The sequence below is a fragment of the Rattus rattus genome, chromosome 1 (assembly GCF_011064425.1).
Source record: "Rattus rattus isolate New Zealand chromosome 1, Rrattus_CSIRO_v1, whole genome shotgun sequence".
NCBI lineage: Eukaryota > Metazoa > Chordata > Mammalia > Rodentia > Muridae > Rattus > Rattus rattus.
The window spans coordinates 254,813,896-254,835,097 of NC_046154.1; the positions used below are offsets into that span (position 1 = coordinate 254,813,896).

Below are 21,202 nucleotides of genomic sequence, written 5' to 3' on the forward strand. Positions count from 1 at the left end.
GTATTTAATGCCACTGCGCTGTGCACAGAGGTGGTAAAGATGGTGTGACTCATGTTTGACTGTAGTGAGAACTTGGAAGAACAGAATGTAGCAGCTGTAACTGTAATTAATTCCCCCCACAAGAGCAAAATATCTAATACTAAGAGACATAATATCAAAAGAACTTTAGAAATATAGTCACCACTACAACTTACATAACTTTAAAATAGTCTGAAGTGCTTATTGGCTCTTGTTTTCCTATCATGAATCTCTGTTGTAGGCTGTCCTTCAGTGGTTAAAGAGATGGAGCCCTGCCCCTCCCTGATAGGGAGGCAGGCTTGTAGGTTCCCGTGCAGAGAGACAGTCAGTGCAGCTCCCCAGCCACCGCCTCTTAATTATGTATCAGACACCTTTCTGCCTCATCCCATCGAAGTCTTCAGACTCACTCCACTTCTCACTGTTGACTCCTGGAGGCTTTTGAGAGGGGGCAGGCCAGAAGCAACATATCAGCATGGCCATGTGACCCACAACCAGTCCCTCTTCCCCCCCCCAGGGGACTACTAATATCACCGAGGACAGTGGGTGCCAGATGCCCAGGCCCCCAGCATTCACAGGATGGGGTTTTTCTGGCTTGTTGCTGCCTGCCATGTCTTGTCCTCTCTCAAATCCACCTGAAGCCCTTTGCTGTTTGTGTTCTTTAGTTAATCCTTCCCAGCTCAGAACTGTTTTTGACCCTTGGCTATACTTCATTAGTTCTGAAATGTCATTAGTGCTAGACCAACACTAATCTCCTATAATTTAGATGGGATAATTTAGTAGAAAAAGTATCTACTCCATTTTTGCATTTCATCTTGAAGAGTAGTTTATCAACTAGCTCTAAAAGTATTTTACAGAGACTGTTGGTCTGAATGCTAGCTGCAGGTTGGTGTCCTTTGAGGTTTTTTTGTAGCGAAAGAAGCCCGTTTGAAGTCTCAGACTCAGTCATTCTTCCCTTCCTTAATGTCTAAGCAGGGCATGAACCTCAAGAGTGCCAGGAGGGAAACGTGCCCTGCTTCTGGGGATTCTTCAGCCCCCGTGGGCATGTGTGGAAGCTCTCTGGCCTTGACAATGCCTATGTCTGGCTTCACCACTCCTTATTGCAGGGCCTGGGCCAGGCCACTGACCTCTGCAGTAGGGTGAGGACAGTCATAGGGTTAGTAGGTACCTGAAGCAGCTACAGCCGGTACCACCTTGGAGGTGAGCCTGCTGCTATCGTTTTATCATGATCTTTCCTGTCCTTTGCATACACCCTGGCCATTCCCCTCTCGGCCTTGGCATGTAGGCACGAGACACTGAAGAGACTTCTTCCCACAAAGCCTTGCCTGTGCTGGAAGTGTCAGTATTCTCTGATTGGATTCAGATACAGCAGCTTTTCTGATGTCTCCAGAGTTCTGTGCATTTTTTTTAAAGATTTATTCATTTATTATATATAAGTACACTGTAGCTGTCTTCAGATACTCCAGAAGGGGACATCAGATCCCATTACAGATGAGCCACCATGTGGTTGCTGGGAATTGAACTCAGGACCTCTGGAAGAGCAGTTGGTGCTCTTAACCACTGAGCCATCTCTCCAGCCCAAGTTCTGTGCATTTTATAAGCATCTCCTTGCCCAGCACAGGGCTTGCTGTGTCTCTGCTCTGTCTGAGTTTTTCTTCCAGGCAGTAAAGCTCAGCAAGGGCACTGTTACTGGGACCTGGGTACGACTGAAATCCTGGGCATTGTTTTCTTTAGAAGCCTAATATTGTCCGATCTGTTCCCATGGCAACAAGGATGAAGGTGGCTGTGCTTGGGTTGCATGTGTTCCTTAACATCGCAATACCCAAACCTGACGCAGGCCCTGAGCACACTCTCTGGGGCTAAATAGTTAAATCACTTAAGCTCTGCATACCAAAAGCCACAGCTCAGGTACAACCGGAGTCTGGCTGGTAAGCAACACACACTTTCCAAGAGTGAGGGAGAAGGGGGGACGGACACCCCCAGTGGGCTCCAGGACACTGTTCGTCTACCCCATGTTGAGTGAGTGCATGTGCTGGACACTTCTCAGTGTGCTGCATGCAGCAGCCCCTTTAGTCTCAGAAGTAACGTCAGAGTGCTGCCCCAAATACAAATGGAACCACTTGTGGCCCCAAAGCCCTTTGGTGTGGTCTGGGTTAGAAGTGGTATTGGTTGTTTCTGATCCTGAAACCTGTAGTGTGATAGGGATGCCAGACTGTGCCTGCTTTGTACCACGCTCTGCTTTGAAGTGGGTAGTAAAAAGGATTCCAGAATATGTAATGTACAAAATTAGTTTCAGTGCTCTAAGATCCTTCACCACCAAAACCCCGTGAAGACAAGGTACCTGCGAGCACAGCCCTTGCTCGCCACAGAAGCATTTGGAGTGGGCTGCGCTTAAGATGACTGCCTGGCAGGGAGAATGTCATCTTCCCATGACTTCACTGCCAGCTGGATGGGCCCACAGTATGTTTTCTCTCTCATCTTGAATGCTGGATGGTGTGCATCTGGGATTGAAGGAGAAGGCCCGGAACCCAGCCAGGGTCCAGACAGAGGGCGGTATGTGGCTTGGTTCCCCACCCTGCCCACAGATGCTATCAGGAAGTGAGAGCTTTCATAAGGTGGGGAGATGTGTGGGCTTTGAGGAGGAACCCTTGAAACAGTATCTCACCTCATCTTTAAAGGTCACTCTAGGAAAAGTAAGTTGTGTGTTGTAAAGATAGTAAATGTGCCCTTCCTTTCTTAAGTGCCGGTGTGGGTTGTGCACAGAGGAGCAAGTCTCCAGTGAGAGTGCTGTTCAGGTAGTTCAGCGCTCTGCGGTATCACACATCTCTGTGAGATTTCTTTCTGTCTCTCTTGTGGCTGGAGAGGACAGGAACAGTGCCTAGCTGAGGAGTGGTAGTCCTGAGGCGCTTTTCCCCCTGTATAGGCAGAAGCTACCTGCTATTTGTAGCAAGTATTAAGAACACATATCCTGTATTCTTCATATTGTGACCTATAATTCACAAATGTGATTTTTTTTCTTTCCCACCCTCTTTTATTTGTTCTCCCATTTTGTCACTTTCAGCATCGGCAGTGAGCCATTAATTAGTAAGGTAGAGGGTATGCTCACATGATTTGAGCTGTGATTTGTTAGATGACATTAGGACAACGGACTGCAAACCATAAAACAGCACATGTACCACTCACTGAAGCTTGGAGCACAGATGTTCCCTTGTATTAAAATACGAACTGCAGAAGAACATTCAATTCCAGATAGTCCGACAGCTTAGAGCAGTGTTGGGGCCAGTGTGGGTGGTTTCCGGTGGTAATTGCATACACTGTTTTCAGCACCATGCAAGAGCTCTGGAGGATCTGTCCCCACTAAGCCTTCCTCTGTACTTTCTGAATGGCAACAGTATTTAGTGAATGAGTTTTGGTAACCAAAGACAATGATAAAAGTTAACAGTGATGTAAATGTTCTCTATAATGAGAGCAGCAGAAATATCTCTGATGTCTAGGCATGGTTGGCCTGCGCAGAGAAACCTATGGCTCTGTGGAAGAATAGACACTTTGTTCCTGGCCTGTACCCCCGTGTTCTGCCTGTTTTGTATGAAGGAAATAAGCACACTTGTTTGTGGTAGTGTCAAGCATTTCCAGAACAGTTTTATAAGGCTGCTCCAAAGCCTCAGGTTGCAGTTTGAAAGGGTGTCAGTTACTGTGATGCAGGGTTAGGTGTTTGTCGTTCACTCTGGTCCTCAGGAAATTTCTTCACGGCATGTTCATAAAGGCCCTGATGGAAGCTTGTCTCATGGACTGACTCCCTTCTCACAGTGCAGTTGATTGGAGGATCTCCATCCTGCTCTCTGCCCCTGCAAAGCTGTCTGCACGGAAATCCCATTCCCTCACTGACTCACTGTCTAAAATAGCTTTTCAACGTACTATGTAGGTAAAGATGAACTATGATGTGACCTACATAAACAGGTATGTGAAGTCCACGTATATCCCAAAATTCATGTAAAAAGCTTTGACATTTAAATTGCTATCAATGAAATGTAAGTTTTCCAAACCCAGACTCTCAACTACTCCTTGTTTATTGGTTTCTTGCATATCTAAGGCCACAGGATAACCGGTGAATGCCTGTAGCCTGTAGCCAGATGCCTGTCTTATCAGATAGCACTTGAACTCAGTTGACTGTATTTAAAGTTGACTTGTCCGTAAGTCTGCTGGTTGATACTAAGTTGTTCGTGAAGTTTTACCTACAGTTTTCTGCCCTACTAATACCGAGCCACCTAAGCTGTTTACAGCTTCAGGCGTCGTGTGGACCCACAGAGTACCCAGCTGCACAGGTGTTCTCCCTCCCCTTCCTGGTGCAGCAGCAGCAGCATTTGTGCTAACTGCCACTGTGGTCTCTGTGGCCTGGGCCACAATGCCAGTGTTGTGAGAAGAGCTGCAGTGCTGATTGCAGCCCTTTCATGGCAGTTTTGCGACAAACAGGCTCATGCCTTCTATTTGTAGTAGCTATGGAAACAGGAGAAGCGCTCTCTCTGGAGCTAAGCATACAATAAAAGACTTCAAGTGTTGGTAGGATTAGAGACTTTAGAAGATGTTGAATTTTCTCCCCCACTCTTTCTTGTTCTCTGTTCCTTTACAGAGAGAACAAGGGGGCAATGTGAATATTAACTGGGACTTGTTTTGATCTCCCTTGTGACACTTAAGACTGTGTAGGTCTGCACTGACTACTCAGGCTGCGGCCTTTCACCACACACTGACAAGGAGTGTATGCATATTCATGGCCCAGGGCTATGGATCAGACAGCTCTTAAGACCATGTTTTACAGTGTTCTCTTTTCTGTTCCAATCTTCTGAAAGGCTACTTTCTTTTTGTCATGTATGAGTACTGAGTTCTGGTCAGATAGGAAGGAGTAAGTTTGGGTGCTCTTGCACAGTAGGGTGACTAGTTAACACCTTAAGTTTCAATAAGTTGAATGTTTTCATCATAAAGAAATAGTAATGTTGGTGCTAACAGCATTGCTTAGTGAGTAAAGGTGTTTGCAAGCATGGCAACCTGAGTTTGATCCCAGAACCACATAGAAGTGACTGGACCCATGGAGCCCAGCTAGCTCAGGTGTTCTTAGCTCCTCCCCCTTCCTAGGACAGCAGCAGGCAGCAGTGTGGCACTGCTACTGTGCTCACTGTTGCTGAGGTCACAACACCAGAGTGTTCTGCAGAAATGCTTACCTCCACACAGGCAGCATGGGACACGTGCTTCCCACACACGTATGTCATGCACATGTACCCATGTGCGTTCGAAGTACAAGGGAAAGAGAGCCAGCAGGGTGGCTCATTGCAGGTAAAGGCACTTGCTTTGCAAGCCCATCAGTGTGAGCCCGAGTTCCAGCAGGGAACAGACTCCACAGAGTCATTCTTTGACTCTACAGTACAGTTAGACGACAGGAACTGGTGCTGGTACTTCTCACTGAGGTCTGGTTTCCCGGCTGCTGAGGTGTGGGTTCCAGAATGCTCTTGTGACTGTGGTTCTCTCCACCCTCCACTGCTTACACTTCCACATCTTGGCACTTTCACCAATTTTAGAAACAACATAATGAATGTCTTTGCTCTTTGGCCTTCAAGGCCCTTTGATTGCAGGCACTCTTAGAAAAGTCTTAGCAACCCCAAGTTTCTTCAAGTTCACTTATCTTTAAGTTAATAGCCAGAAAGTTCCAGAAAAGAGGCGATGCCTTGCCTCTGTCATTTAAAGCAGGGAGTCTGCCTGTGACCCCACCTCCAGCCTTATACACTGTCTTTAAGTTTACACCACAGACACTTGCTTCTTTAGCCCTTCTCCTCATTGCTGCTTCCTCTTCTCTATAAAAAGGGAAAGATGAGTTTGTATACTGATAGTGTCAACTTAGGAGTACACAGAGTCACAGCAAATAATTTGTCCAGAAATTACTTCTCATGTTGGAAATGTCTGGCACCACAAATGTTATTTTTATTTTCTATAATAGCGCAGAGTGGGGACTCAGCAGCCATGGAAAGGGGGAAATGCAAATCTGGGTTTTATTTCATAGTCTGTGGGATTCGGTGTTCAGAAAAGAAGCAGAGCCTTCTGAAGGAGCTGGGCCTCGTTGTGACGGATGGCAAACAGATTGCCAGGTGAAAACCGTGTCCGGCAAGGTGGAGACAAGCAGCCTCTACATCCGCTGGCAAGCACAGTGACTGTTCTTTGCCTTCGGAAACACTCAGTCATTGATACCCTCAAGTGGTTTCAGTGATAAACCTTCAAAGACCAACAGATCGTTCATTCATCCATCCTTTGAAAACTACTAATAGGACTCCTCTCTGTGCCAGGCCTGTGCAGACCCCATAGTCCCACAGACACAAGCCCAGCCCTATACTGAAGATCTAAGAGAGGCCAGCCAGAGAAAGGGCCGTGATTAGGTAGAGGTTGGCCTGAGGTGGTATAGAAGGGCTTGACAGCGCTATAAACCAGGGCTGGGTGATAAAGGCAGGACAGCACAACCTTTGAAAAGCCTGCCAGTGCCCCTTGATTATATAGTACCCTGGTGCTTTTAATGCTTGAGTCTTTGTAGTGAGTAGGTTCAAGTTTTACTTTCCTGTACGGTTTACTGAACCTAGAGAGAAACAGTTTAATTCATTTTTTAAGTACTGTAAGAAAAGTCCCCACCTTTATTAATTCTGACAGCTTCTCTTGAATTTCACTTCTAATTGGAAATCTAGAAGTGTCTCAGAACCAGTCTTTTTGCCAGAGAAGCCTAAGACAGAACCAGAAGCTTGGACCAACGCCTTTTAGAGCCACATGTACCCTGCTCTGCCTCTGGAACTGCGTGAGTGTGTGTGTCTAACGACTGCCAGGAGAGGATCCTCCTTTTGTATGTGCTAGGAAGCAAAGCCATGACCCGGTGAATGCTGTTCTGTGCAAGCACACTGCATGGCTGTGCTCTGTCCCCACCCTCCAGGTTTGATTATTCTGACTCTATTGATCATGAGCAGAAAGGCCTATTTCTCTGAAAATATATTTATATTAGCATAGGCTGCCTCGGTTCCTTCTGGAGCAGATTGAAGAGGGGAAAAGCCTGTTCTCAGTAGTGTCTGTCATACAGGATGCTGTGTAGTAGCAGTTCTCAGTTCTCATGAGCTTTACACAGCTCCTAGCACCCACGTCATCATGAATAATGCAGTGATGTGACCCTAGCTTCTGTCGGAGGTGGGGAGACCATGCAAGACATTTCATTGCGGGCCTGGGTATGGGAGCCAGAGAGGGTCGTGTGCTTTCAGAGCATGAGTGTTTCACACTGGACCTAGCAAATCCTTCACAGCTGAGGCTTTGTCTCTAAAATACTGAATGAGAGAAATTCCATGGTGACTCCTAGGAAACCATTCTTACCGATAACTGCACTTTAAACAGAACAAGTTTCCTGTCTGATTTTTTTTTCCCAGCGCCTCTGACTTGTCTGCAGAGCTCCTCTTGTCCTTTCTGAGTGACTTGACATAATGCCCAGGAGTGTGCATATGTACTGCTGTGTTCATAAACCTCAGAGTGGCTGCTCTGGGCTTTTGTCCCTGTGTGTGTATGTGTGTGTGTGTGTGTGTGTGTGTGTGTGTGTGTGTGTGTGTGTGTGTGTGTGATCACATGCTGGACCCACAAGCGCATGTGCACTTCTACAGCTTTTAAAATGATTTTCTCGTTGAGTGCAGATTTATTTTCTACCTCTCTAGAAGATCTCATCAGTATTCTTGTACACTTCCACTGTGAGTTATAAAAACAAGGAAGTTTTCTGTTAAATTCCTTCACTCTGGCTCCAGTTATGATGCAGTGGGTGGTGTATGCCGTGCGAAATCTCACTGAAGACAACAGCCAAAACCAAGATTTCATTGCCAAGATGGAGGAGCAGGGGTTGGCAGATGCGTCCCTACTGAAGAAGATGGGCTTTGAGGTTGAAAAGAGTGGGGACAAACTGATTCTGAAGTCCAATAATGACATCCCCCCACCTGTAAGTACCCTCTGTAAGCTGTCCCCAGTCCCTCCCAGAAAGCTGTCCCTGCAACTCTGACCTTGGAAGTGAAAGGTCTTTGTAGGGAACACGGAAGACAAGAGAAGCTGCCTTCTGACGTTACCGGCAGCAGTGACTAGCACTGCAGTAACTCTGTGGTCAGGTCTGTGATGTCATTTCCTTAGAACTACAGCTCGCTCGTGCAGAGCACAGCATACAAACGAGGCTGAAATAGATCCACTGCAGAAGCAAGTTCCTGACCAGAACCAGGCTTTCCTTTAGGGAGCAGAGGTCACTGCGTTGGCTTGTGTGCTGATGCATATGACCTCTAAGGCTCTCCCAGTTCCCCGTGAGCATGCTGAATACAGAGCTCTGCGCTCCCCCCGTCTGATGTTCTTGTAAGTAGATGTGCTGTGTCTGTGACGCTGTTTCTGTTTTTTCCTTAGTGAATGCCCTCTCCGTCTGAGCACATTCAGATCCATCTCACGGACCTCTCGTCTCTGCGGTGTATGAACTCACAAGTATCGGAAATGTAGGCGCCGATGCGGGGCCTCCCGTCAGTTCTTTAGAATTAATGTGTGTAAGCTACAAGTGAGCATTTTCTTTAGTTCTCTGCAGTGAGTATCACTGTCTGCCTCACCTTTGTTCCTCTGGGTGGACCTCTCCCCAGTCATATGCATTGTGCTTACTGTCGTAGTGAGTAATAAACGTTTTTGTGGGCACAGCCCTCACTCGGCAAAGACTAGGACCCTTGATTGGATTCTGTCCGTCCTTTCAGGTGGCAGGTATGCCCCATCCCTTTGATTCTCTGCTTCTCACTGGATTTCTGCACTCTGGTGGGCACTTGAAGTAAGTTTCTCACTGTGATTAATTCTGCCAATCTCTTTTCTCCCCGTCTGCCTTTCCAAAACATTGACATGACTCATTTCCAGTTAATTAATTTGAGAACCCTCCCTCTTCATTCCATGCACTGCTGCTGTCACTGAGCCCTGAGCTTTGGAACCTAGAAAGGCCGTGAGAATGGGGGGAAGACCCTGTGGCCATTAACCATTTGCATCCCCGGTAGACCAGAGTTAAGGACTCCATATTCCAGCAATGCTGACGTCTTTCCTGTATTCATGCTTTCTGACACAGAACGGAATAGTTTAGTTTCTATTTGATGTGCATTGCCTTTAGTGTGCTGTGCCTCGTGTGAAAGGGACAGCCATATCCTCTTCTGCTTAAAAGTGTGGCTGTCACAAAGACCACCCCGTTTTAGCCCTCTTGCCATAAGCACAAAGGTAATCTGGAGGAGCAGGTAGATACTGGTATCTAGCTAGCTTTAGTTCTATTTGGTAGCAGGTAAAACTGGATTATAGAGGGCACTGGACGCTGTAGCTTCCTGAGTCACTAATAAAATCTCCATGATCTGACGGGTCATGTTGTGGACGGCTTATTGTTATTTCCCTGAACAAACATGTTCAAAACTAAACTATCTGAGACATCACACAGTTCATGTTTATACTCCCAAAATGAAACCAGGAAAACCAACCAAAAGGTAAACCATCTGTCCAAAATTGAGTCCCTTCTTCATGGCCAGAGTTACCTTGCCTTATAAGAACGGCTTGAGCTATTAGTGAAATAGCAGTTTCCCCATAACTCACCGTCTGATACAAGCTGTGTAACTTAGGAAGCTCAGACTCTAAGCCTGTGGCAGTTAAGATGCATCTGAGATGTTCATCCATTGCAAAATGTAAAATTCACAAAGAAACCATTCCCTTCTGGGGCACCAAGAGTTAAAATCCTTCTCCATAGAGATGGGCCAAAGGGAAAGCAGTGGGGGTCCCTTTCTCCTTTTAACAAGTTTACAATGGACATTCTTTTTTCCCCTCAATGGGTGTGTACACACCAGTGGAGTCACACAAACATGTCGGTATGCACCATATAATAACAAACACAAATAAATAAAAGGCGCCTTGTGAGAATGCAGAATGGGGTAGGCTGTGTGCTCTAAATAGGAAGTGTGGGTCTTGCCGAGGGAAAACATGCTGATGACCGCATTGTGCTCCTTTTGATTCCCTGGAGATGAAGGGCTGAGCACAACAGCTTCCCTGTGCTCTACCAGAGGGCTTGGGGCTTCCCAGAACCTTGTTTTACACGCTGTAGAGGATTAATTTGCCACCTCAATCAGCCCTTTGTGGGGGTGGGAAGCAGGGCAGCCCCACAAAGATTGTAAAGCTAAAGAATAGTCAGAGTGAGTTTTGTGACCATATTCTTTTCAAGAGCGCATTGACAAAGCGTTCGGCCTACTTCATTTTCACAGACAGAAAAGAAAGGATTCTTGGCTTGGTAGGAAGGCCACGTATTTGCAGAGTGCTCTTCCATCGGAGGAAAGACTTTAAAACTTCGTTTTCACAGTTTTAGGGCTGTCCTGTTAGAAGCTGTCCATGTGTCCCTTGGGGATTATTTAAAAGCAAACGTCAAGGTGCATCGCTTGCTCGGAATCTCAGAGTCCGACCACAGCACCTCAGGAGCTGCTAGGTCACACTCTTACGGAAGAGACAGGGATGGCTAGGGGTGAGGACTGCTAGTTAGCACGTTGCAGCTCACACTTCTGCCTGTGTGTCTGAAATTGGTTCTCCTTTGAAGTGATCCATAACACCACCTAGCATTTAAATTGTATATAAATATATCTTTTTTTGTTTACTGTCTTTTAATTGCAGGAGGAAAGCCTATTTAGAATTTATCCCGCCATCGTAGGTTTTGCACATAGCAGGCCTTTCTATGTGGAGCAGCGAGGCAGACAGATGTCTAAAAGCAGAGAGGCCGAGGAACAGTCTTCACATTAGCATCCCACAGAGTCCTTTGAGGGAGCCAAAGGCCTCTTGGTGCTGTCCGAGGTTCTGATCACTTCAGCCCCATCAACCTCTATCCTTGCTTTCAAAGTTCCGGGGTCGTTTTCCTCTGGCACAGTGCTTGTTCTCCTCTCCCTACACATTTGTGCATACTCATTTGTAGATCAGCCACTACATCCTAGTGACTGCACGAGTGTGTTTCGCTGTCTACTGTATTTATGAATCTTTAGGCCAAACCTTTACTGTACATGTGGTGATTGTACTGTTAGCTCCCTCTTCACTCTGTCACTTTTCTCAGAGCCAGAGACGATCCATGAGCATGACTATGTTTTTTTTTAAGTTTTTGATAATTCTTTTTTTGAGACAGGGTCTTACCAGGTACCCTGTCTGGCCCAGAACTCACTATGTAGTCTACACTAGTCTTGAACTCACAGATCCACCTTCAAGTGCTGGAATTGAAGGCACGTGCCACCACATCCAAACCATGAAGACTGTAGATTTCACAATCACAAAGCCCATGTTCAATTCACAGCCGCACTTGTTGCTAACTATGTAGCCTTGAGTAAAGCGCTTACCACCTGAGCCTCAGAAGGCAGCCAGAGGGACGTGAAGAGGACAGGCATGATGTTCTCCCTCATGAAGCAGCACTTCCACCAGGCTGACGGGAATCCTGCTAAGAGGTAAACACACCGAGGAACGAGAGCATCACTGCAGGAAGAAAAGTAAAGCAGACAGTAATCAGGCGTGCTTTCTAAGTTTAGTCACATATGCACAGAGGACTGCACAGAACTGAAGTAGGCCCCGTGGGATGATGGGAAACAAGTGCTGAAACCTAGGACTGGATGGCTGCCTTTGATCAAACTCCTGGAGTGGTGCTGGGACCCAGATCCAAAATGAGAATGGAGTGAGCCTGGTCCTGGGGTGAACAGGGTTAGATGTGCTTGGGCTACAAGGCCCCAGGAGAATTCAGCTTTACTTGGTGTGTATTATGAAAACTCATGGAATCTTTGTTTGCAAATGAGAAGACTGAGTCTACAGTTATAATGCCTTCCCTTGCTGTGTGGGAGTACACAAGAGAGAAGGAATGGACAAGGGAGGTACCGAGCAGTAATCTAGACTGACGGTGCTAACCTAGACCAGTATGACGTCAGTGCAAATAGAGTTGAATCAGCATATGTTGGAAGTGAAGCCCACGAGACCTGCTTGTGGCCTTATTGTGAGCATAGATGGGGCAACCAAGAGGAACCCGCAGGCTTTTGTTGAACAGCTAGTTGTGTGGCTTTGCAGTCACTCAAATGGAAACTCTCAGTGTAAACAACAATTTTTACTAGTGTACTATGGGGCCCTTTTGGTCAGTCATTTTTGAGATACCCAAACTGCACATAGAAGACTTGGATTCAAAAAGGCTGGACAGGACTGGAAATCCATGTTAGGCGTTAGTGACTTTACATATGGGTGATGATGTAAGCTCAGTCCTCTAGGGACTGTGTGGATGACGTAGGGACAGACATGGCACATAGCCCACATCTCAGATCAGCCTACACTAAACACCACATGTAAGAGCATTTGCCGTTACAGGTTCCTCATCAAGAGAAATTTAATAACCTCACCATCTTCATACGTGACATTCTGTGCATTTTATCCTACCTATATATGAGGTCAGGGGCAATACATGGTTAAAGATTTTCTCAGGAAAATCTTAGGAACAAAGGAAGAGAAGGAGAAAGCAAAATATGGACAGAGCAGGCCCTAAGGTTGGTTCCCATTGGCTACTGGCTTCAGAAGTAAATAAAGCCTCCTTCCAGGTGTCTAGTGGCCACTGCTTGCAGATTCTTGCCATCATGTGCAAGGGTCTCATATGGCCAGCATGCATTGTACACTTGACCTACCTGAGTCACTAGAGAGGCAGCGTGCTGCATGCTGTCCTTTCGTACTGCCTCACTGAGCAGGCGTGAGTAGACTCACTCTACCCTCCCTCACTGAGTTGTGTGTAGTTAGACCTCAGGCTTTCTCTTCATTACATCATGGGAGTTCTTTACAGTTGGAAGGGAGAACACATGACACTGTATTTTATCTCAACACGTATAAACAAAGCTTTCAAAACTAACACATTGACCCCAACAGGGTCAACGTGTTTACAGCTCTGGCAGGCTTTGGAGGGAAAAGCATAGTTTTTACCTTTTTTGGAGACATTATTTTGAGCAATTCAAGATAAGCATGTTTATGAGTAAGAGGGCATTTTGGCAGGTATTGTAGACCGAGTTGTGTCCATGCCTCCCATCAACTATATGCACCAATCTTAACCTCCAGTACTTTGGAATGTGAACTCACTTAGAGATCTTTAAAGAGATAATTAAGATAATATAAGGGGGCTCTTGATATTTTGGAGGATTCTAATGTTGTTAAAACCCTTACAAAAGGAAATGTGGGCATAACTTCAGAGAAAAAACTGCAGAGTCTAAGGGAGAAGACAGGCATTTATAAGCCAAAGAGAGAGGTCTTAGGAGACACCATCCCTGCTGTGTCAGTGGAAAATACACTCGCACACACACACACACACACACACACACACACACACACACACACACACACACACACACACACACCACTGTGCATTTACTTGTCTATTCAGAACCGTAGAGTCAGAGCATGGAGCCCTCCCGTGCCAGGCAGATGCTGGGTATTGAGCCATATCCACAGCACACTCCTGTTACTTTACTAGAAGAGGGGCAGCCTTCAAAGATTTGCTTCCTAGACTACAGGGAAGCAGATTGTTTGGAAGGTGTGCCAGCCGAGGGTTTCTGACGCTTGGTAGATAAACACCAAGCCACAGAGTTAGAAAATGTCAGTGAGTCTGGAACAGTATAAGTCGAAGGGGAGAATGCATTGTAAAGCTATTGAAGATCTGCAACAGAGACCTCAAGGCCAAAGCATCCTGACACGAGCATACACACCCCTTGAGCTTGTCGCATGTCATCCTGTCTCCTAGAAGTCGTGCCTTCTGTGATTCTGACACCTGGAATCGCACTGCTTATTTGCTTCTGTCCAACAATAGAACAAAAGCAACGAGTGGCACTTGTGTGGTTAGGTTTACAAAGACTGAGACTTTGCTTAAAGAGGGCCCTGCAGTCTGGATAAGTATGGAACGGGCCCTTCCATTCCAGCCTTCAGCGACTCTCCCAGACCCAGAGCTAGACAGCCAGCAGAACTCTCTGCTGCATGCTCATCCACGGAAACTGACCACCTTGTGAGCTTTGAGTGTATGTTAAGGTGATTTGTTCTACAGTAATAAAAATTACAAAACAGAAAATACTGTTTGCTCTCAGAGTCAGGTGTGAGAATAATGACTCACTTAGCAACAGAAAGGTGTGGGGGAAAAGAGAAAATAGAATCTTTGAAGAGCTGAAAGTGAACTACCACCAACCTATATGCTCCCCACAAAAGGAATCTTTCCGTAATGAGAAGAGGCAGAAGGTATCTTGCAAAAAACAGATTATAGGGAGTTTGTCACTGCTGGGCTTTGACCGAAGGCCTGTCTTAGGAAATGGTAAAATAAGCTGGCGAAAGAAGTCCATTAGGTCGGAGTGTGAAGAGTGCACTTACTGAGGCTGGCCCAGCTTGGCGTGTGAAACAGCTGTCTGCACCCAGGACCACAGCAGACACTCAAAGTCTACACAGAGCTCCTCACCGAAATTAGTCTCTCACTCTGACGGCTCAGCAAACACAGAGACTTGGAGTCACACATGATACATTCTCTGGCCACGTGTAACCAAGCTACCTATCAAAACCGAGAAGGTGCCTACAAAGTCCCCTTGTGAGCAGAAACTAGAGAAATGGCGTGGAGTGGAAGGTCATAGAAAATGCCGTGTTCTCAAGTTTGTGGGCTATAGCAAAGGTTAACAGGCAGCTGAGTATCTTCAGGGTGCACACAAGCATCCATATTGGGTACAAAGGATGAGAAAGTAAGCTTAGAAGTTGAAGGAAGCTGAGAACAGAGCATAACTAAACAGGAAACAGCCAGAGCAGAAGTGATGAGGCCGAAAAGGGCTTCCTTGGGAAATGTGTTAAACAATAAAGCTGTTAGAAACAGAAGCACGCAGAAAAACACCGTGTCTGTGTGTCTTGTAGAAAGCAGACGTCCATAAGAGAGTGTTGTGTTTTACGGTAACTTGACTTTTAGATGGGATAGACCACGATTTTTTTCTTAGCAAACAGAAGCAAGATACATCTGTGTTAGCACACAATCAACAAAAGATGTTTCTCACTTAGAATCCCAGTGCCCAGTCTGCTGAGGCAAGAGGATTGCTGTGAATTTGAGGCCATCATAGGCTGCACTAAGACCTTATAAAACTGGTAAAATGATAAAATGAATTAGAATTGGTTTCTTATACACTGGCAAGATAGCTCAGTAGGTAGCACTCTCCACCAAAACTGATGAACTGAGTTCAGGCCCTGAAACCCAAGTGGTGGACAGAGAAAACTAACTCCTCTAAGAATACACACCATGGTACATACACACACAAAATAAATAAAAATGTAAAATTTGCTTATTATTACCGTAAACGTTTCATCTTCTAAAATTTCTACAGAGGAAACACCAGGTGGGTGGCAGCGGGTTCCACTAACATTTCTGATCTGCTGATCACACACAAACTGTCCCAGAAATAGAAGAGCTCATGACTTACATTTTAGGAGACCACTATAGGCAAGAGAACAGGACGTGTAAAGGGAGAAAGGAAAAGGCCCTTCTCACACATTAACGTAAATCTAAAGACTGAGCACAATACTAAGAATGTGTTTCCAGGGATGCATGGCTTTTGGACAACATCACTCTAATATCTGCTGGAGTTGGCAAGACGGCTCCGCTAGGCCTGACGAACTAAGTTCAATTCCCAGCACCGACACAGTGAAAGAAGGAAACCAAATACCAATGTTGACCTGTGGCCCACATGGCACATGCTCATGCACACACACACACAAATATAAAAATCTTTTTTTAAAGATTTATTTATGTATTTGTAAGTACACTGTCGCTGTCTTCAGACACACCAGAAGAGGGCATCAGATCCCATTACAGAGGGTTGTGAGCCACCATGTGGTTGCTGGGAATTAAACTCAGGACCTCTGGAAGAGCAATCAGTGCTCTTAACTGCTGAGCCATCTCTCCAGCCCTAAAGTCAGTCTTAAAACAGCCTGTTAACAAATTTAAATCTTGATCAGTTTGTGTAAAAAAAAATCAGGACAATCAATTGTAATAAACAACAGGAGTGGAGGGAACCTTTGCTGACAGAAGAATAACATTGAGACTTCCTTTTAAAAATGAGGCAAAGTTACTCAGGGCTCACTGTTTTTCTTTACTACTGTACTGGAAAGAGGAAACAGGCAATGAGCTCATTGACTAGGGAGAAAGCAGGGAGAGTGATGATGGGGAAAAAGTAAGGACGTTGTCTGACACAGCAAGAAGTAATTAGGAGAATGAAAGCTGCAGTAAGCCGGGATATGAGGTCAATATGCCAAGAATGGGTCGGTTTCTAAATACTAACAACACAGAAAACGCACTTCAAATGCTAAAGTGTAAGGAAATGCGAAGGAAAACTAGCAAAGGCAGGGAAGAAGCCCCACTCACTCAAGTACCAAACCTAAGGACAGGATATAGTTCAGTGGCAGAACTTTGCATAGCACCCAACCAGCCCAGGTTCCATCCCCAACACTGCAAAAAGAAATGAAAAATCAAGACGATTAAAAGCAAAATTTTGTTGCTATTATATTGAAACCAGGGTAAGTAAACCACAGAAAAGTCTAAAAACAGTCCCTTAATTGGGGACATTTAATATTTTTTTAATGTGTATCACAGAGCATGGGAGAAGTGTCTTCTTATAAGGGGTCATGTGAGTATGAGGACTTTGATCTTTGCTGGGCAAACTGTAGACCTATGCAAGGTAAAATGTTAGACTGGAAAATGGTCCCATAGCTTTACACAGCCCAAGATTCATATCCCCCACCCTCTCTGTTAGTAAGGTCTCATCAAAGCCCAGGCTAGCCTTGAACTCATGTCATTCTTCCTGCCTCAGCCTCCTAACTGCTAGAATCATAACTGTGACCCACCAAACCTGCTCTAGATTCCGTATTTCTTGGTTGGTTGGTCGTGGGGTTTCACTATATAGCTCTGGCTGTGTAGATCAAACTCACAGAGATCCTTCTGCCTCTGCCTCCCAAGTGCTGGCTTTAAAGGTGTACACCACCACATCTGACTAATTCTTGATTTCTTAACTGGAACAATAAAAATGGACTTTGTCACCCTCCAGAGTTAAGATGGAAATTTCCAGGTTTGGGAATACCGGGAAACTCAAGAATACATATAATCATCTAATCCCAAAGGCTGATAAGCAAGAGGAAAAATGGTGTAGGTCTCAGGGAAGCCTCTAGACATAGATGCCCCCACCTGATGTCCTTGACATGCTCTGCAGATATCTTAAGTGTCAGTTTCCTCTACAAGATTCTCTGCTGTGATTACAGTTCTGATGTCATACAGACTGAACTAGTAGGAGATTCGGGGGCCTCCTGCCCCAACAAAGGAGGTCCCATGGTGAATCGGGACATCGCAATGAAAGCAAAGGGTTAAGTTGCTACATCCTGCTCCTTCTGCAACCAAAATAGCACCAGGCACATCATCTGGTTAAATTCTGACCCATTTTCCCAATAGCCCCAAAGCTGCTGATTATGAGTGGGACTCAGAACCTGTTCCAAAGGTCTGGTGGCGGTTGAAATATGTCCATAGGAGGTTATGACCATGTGGCAGAAATGGAAGTTATATAGGGGCTCACAACATGAACTTCTCCAAAAGGTCATCTTGGCTAAAACCACCACTGAATGTCCAGTCTGTCAGAAACAGAAGCAACGTGGCTCTAACCCCAGGTTGGTACTGCTGAACTATTTCCATCATCAAGGATTCACACATCTCTTTACTGAAATAGACAATCTGGGAATAGATTTGCCTTCTCTGCATGCAATATGAAAGAGGTATTTGCGGAAGTTGTCTATAACCACAGGACCAATCACTGAGAAGAATGTGACTCATGAATGTTTCCTTGTTTCACTATGAAGATGATGTATAATAATTATTATACACTATATATATATTGTATATCCTCATTTTCTTTCTTCATTCTCACTATGAAACAAGCTAAGAGGTATCTGCTTTATGATAATATATTTAATTGGGCACTATAAATTTCACATCCTAGTACTTTTTTAGAAGATATCAAATTGCTAAACATCACTCAAGGACTTCACCTCCAGATGTTTGCAGGACATCATCTTGTGCTACACATACGATGAGCACGGTATTGTCTTGATAGGAGAGCAGTAAGACTAGGAAGATGCGTATGGGGCCAGGCTGACAAAGAATGAGCTTGTCGTGGTTAGATGCATGAATTTGACAGGCTGCAGGGTGTGGAGATGTAATTAAACATTATTTCTGTTTGTGTTTAACCTCCCAGGTAGGATTGTTACAGTCTATAGAGTTCACATTCCTAGATCTTCTGATTGGCAGAGGGGAGGTGTCTATAGCTGGAAGACATAACTGGAATATACACAGATCATGAATACCTTGTATATGCTCGTGGTATTAAAAATGAAGCAATATTGCACAAAATCTTCACACATCCCTCCCATCACTTCAGATAATCTCTAGATTACTTAGATAATCCAATACAATGCACACAAAATGGAAACAAAGAAACATATTTAGGGAATCTTGACAGGGAAAAAGTCAGCCTACATTCAATAGACTTTTCTTTTCTTTTTTTTTTTTTTTTTTTTTTTTTTTTTTTTTTTTTTTTTTTTTTTCTTTTTTTTTTTCGGAGCTGGGGACCGAACCTAGGGCCTTGCGCTTCCTAGGCAAGCACTCTACCACTGAGCTAAATCCCCAACCCCGCTAGACTTTTTTTTTTAAGGCAGGGTCTCACTATGTAGCCTTAGGTTGCCTAAAACTTGCAATATAGACCAGGCTGGCCTTGAACTCATAGAGATCCATCTGCTTCTGCCTTCTGAGTGCTGGGATTAAAGATATGCGCCACTGGGCCTGAGATAAAACTCCATTGTTTCTCCTTGTCACATTAGCACGCCAGAACTCATTTTTGGTGGGACCCAACTTTACCACTCACCTTTGCTTCTGGATCTGTAAGTAGACTCCAGTCCCAGAAGGTTCCTAAGGTGGGGTACAGTGCGTGACCCATGAGGGAGCATACCTCCTGGCTTACAGTTCAGTAGTGCGTTCCATTGTGGTAAAGCATCGGGCAACAGGTTCTTAAAACAGCTGGTCATGTTGCACCAGCAGTTAGAAAACAGAGGGATTGATTCGCTTTCTCTTTTATATAGCCCATGGGTCCTTCCCAAGTGATTCTAGATCTATCAAGTTGACACCAGGAGGTGGTAACAGGGCAGTCTTCTCCAAGCCATGCATAGGCCTCCAAGGAACCAATCCTGCTGACACCTTGATCTTAGACTTTGGCCTCCAGAACGGTGAAGGCATTGTGTGTTGTGTAAGCCACCAGCCTGTAGCAGTTTGGTACGTCAGCCCTAGCTGACAGGTGCATAGGGCTTAGTCTTTACTAAAGGCTGCATCAGGAAAACACTGTCCCTTGCTCTAGTTGAGCTTACTGTGGAACTCAAGGAGTATACATGAGGAAGGAGCCCACTCAGGAAAGGCTTCCTGGAGGAGACTTTATACCTCATGGCAGTATGAACGGGAAGGGTATTCCAGGCAGGGAGCCAGGATGCATGGGCTCAGGCCAGGAACCACAGCTGCAGGAATTGCTTCATGGTTTGCTAGTGCCAACGGCCATCTATCAGAAAGGGGCCTTGAAGCAGGAATCAAGAGGCACTTCCTACCAACACGGAGTGTCAGCCACATGCAAGAGTACATAGAAGACATTTAGGGAAGATGTCTGGCTACAGGGGCCCCACGGGAAAGAGATACACGCTGCCAGATACAAGAATGAATGCCGGTGGTTTACGTAAGGTGGGTTGCTCTTAAAGATGCCCTCCCCCAAATGACAGTTCTGCTGTGGTTTTTGCTGAGCGAACTGAGGGAGTGAGACCCAGAAAGAAGGCAGAGCCAGCTGTAGCCCGCTCTCCTTCCATAAACAGAATCCTTGTTAAGTCGTTCCTCTCGGTTTTTATTCAACCTATTGCTTCTCGGGGGCCTGATCGTGTCTCTGCTTCCTCCACAATGACCTCCTTTTTCAAGAAACCATCAAGGACTTGTGGTCAGCTGGTGATTGGCCCCTTCTGGCTGGCATCAAATGTTTCATGAGGATCGTGGGCTCATAACCAGAGATGGACCTGGCTCCTTTGTGAGCCACAGAAGGTCACCTCCCTCTCAGAAATAGGGCAGTGCAGCGTTCTTTCCCCACCACTGTGCTTTCCAGGCATTCCCAGGTTCTCCCAGGAACTCTCGTGGCTGTATCCCTTTTGCAAATACCAACTGCCAGACCATCATTGGGCCAGCACTGGAAGATAGATGCTGAGCGGTTCTCCAGCTGAGTCAACAAAGGGTGCCTCTAGACTATGGCAAGTGCAAAGAGAGATGCGGGGTTCTGAGAGTAGAAAACCAAACAGTGTCTGTCCTCCCCAAACCATCCGACCACACCCACTTCTCTCATCTGCTCTCCGGCCTATGAGCAGGAGCTCTCCAGGTTTTCACGGAACTTCTCCTGCAGCTTTGCCCATCCTTCTCTGTCCTGAGTGGTCTTGTGGAAGAGCTTGGCTTTTCCCAGGATTGGCACCTCCACATGAGGCTCTGCCCCGGCAGTACCTTGTTCAAGGCAGCCCTACCTCCCTCTTGCTTCCTTCCCAACAGGAAAAAGCCTCGCTCATCTTAAAAAGAAGATACCCCAGCTACACTGAGTTGAAGGCCAGCCTGGCCTTTTGATTGGTGCCATTTTGATTTCCTACTGGAATTTGGAAGCTCTTCCTAGGCCCAGGTGCTGGACTGACTGACCAGTGTTGAGATGGCTTGTTGAATTTTTTTGTAATATGCATTTTGTGTCTTTAGTTCTTTATGTTTGAGGGTTTGGGGGTTGGGCTTGATGTTTCGTTGTATTTTCTTTTCCTCCTTTGGGGGCAGTTCTATGCACCATCTTGCCATACATAGAGTTAGCTTTTTTTGTTTTTTGATTATTTTCAACTTGCTGGTTAGGGACCTGTTGGGTTTTCACTTCTCTCAAAGGCATATTGATACTAAAATTATCCATAGAAACTTTTAAAAAAAAAAAATCCCACATTCCCGTCTGCAGGTACTCAGTCCTTTATCCAATTTGTCATCATACTTTTTGATCATGTGTCTCCAAAAGGATTGATG

The 21,202-nt window shown here is 45.5% G+C and overlaps 1 protein-coding gene across 1 annotated transcript in view; it reads left to right on the forward strand.

The window, feature by feature from the left end:
• The window catches only part of Atxn10 (ataxin 10), a 122,122-nt gene extending 113,375 nt beyond the window's left edge, over positions 1-8,747 (forward strand). The window contains exons 11-12 of the mRNA XM_032919020.1: positions 7,818-8,005; positions 8,452-8,747. Coding sequence (XP_032774911.1) covers positions 7,818-8,005; positions 8,452-8,454 — 191 coding nt within the window. The 3' untranslated portion in view covers positions 8,455-8,747. The remainder of the gene's footprint in view (positions 1-7,817; positions 8,006-8,451) is intronic.
• The last annotated feature ends 12,455 nt before the right edge of the window (positions 8,748-21,202 follow it).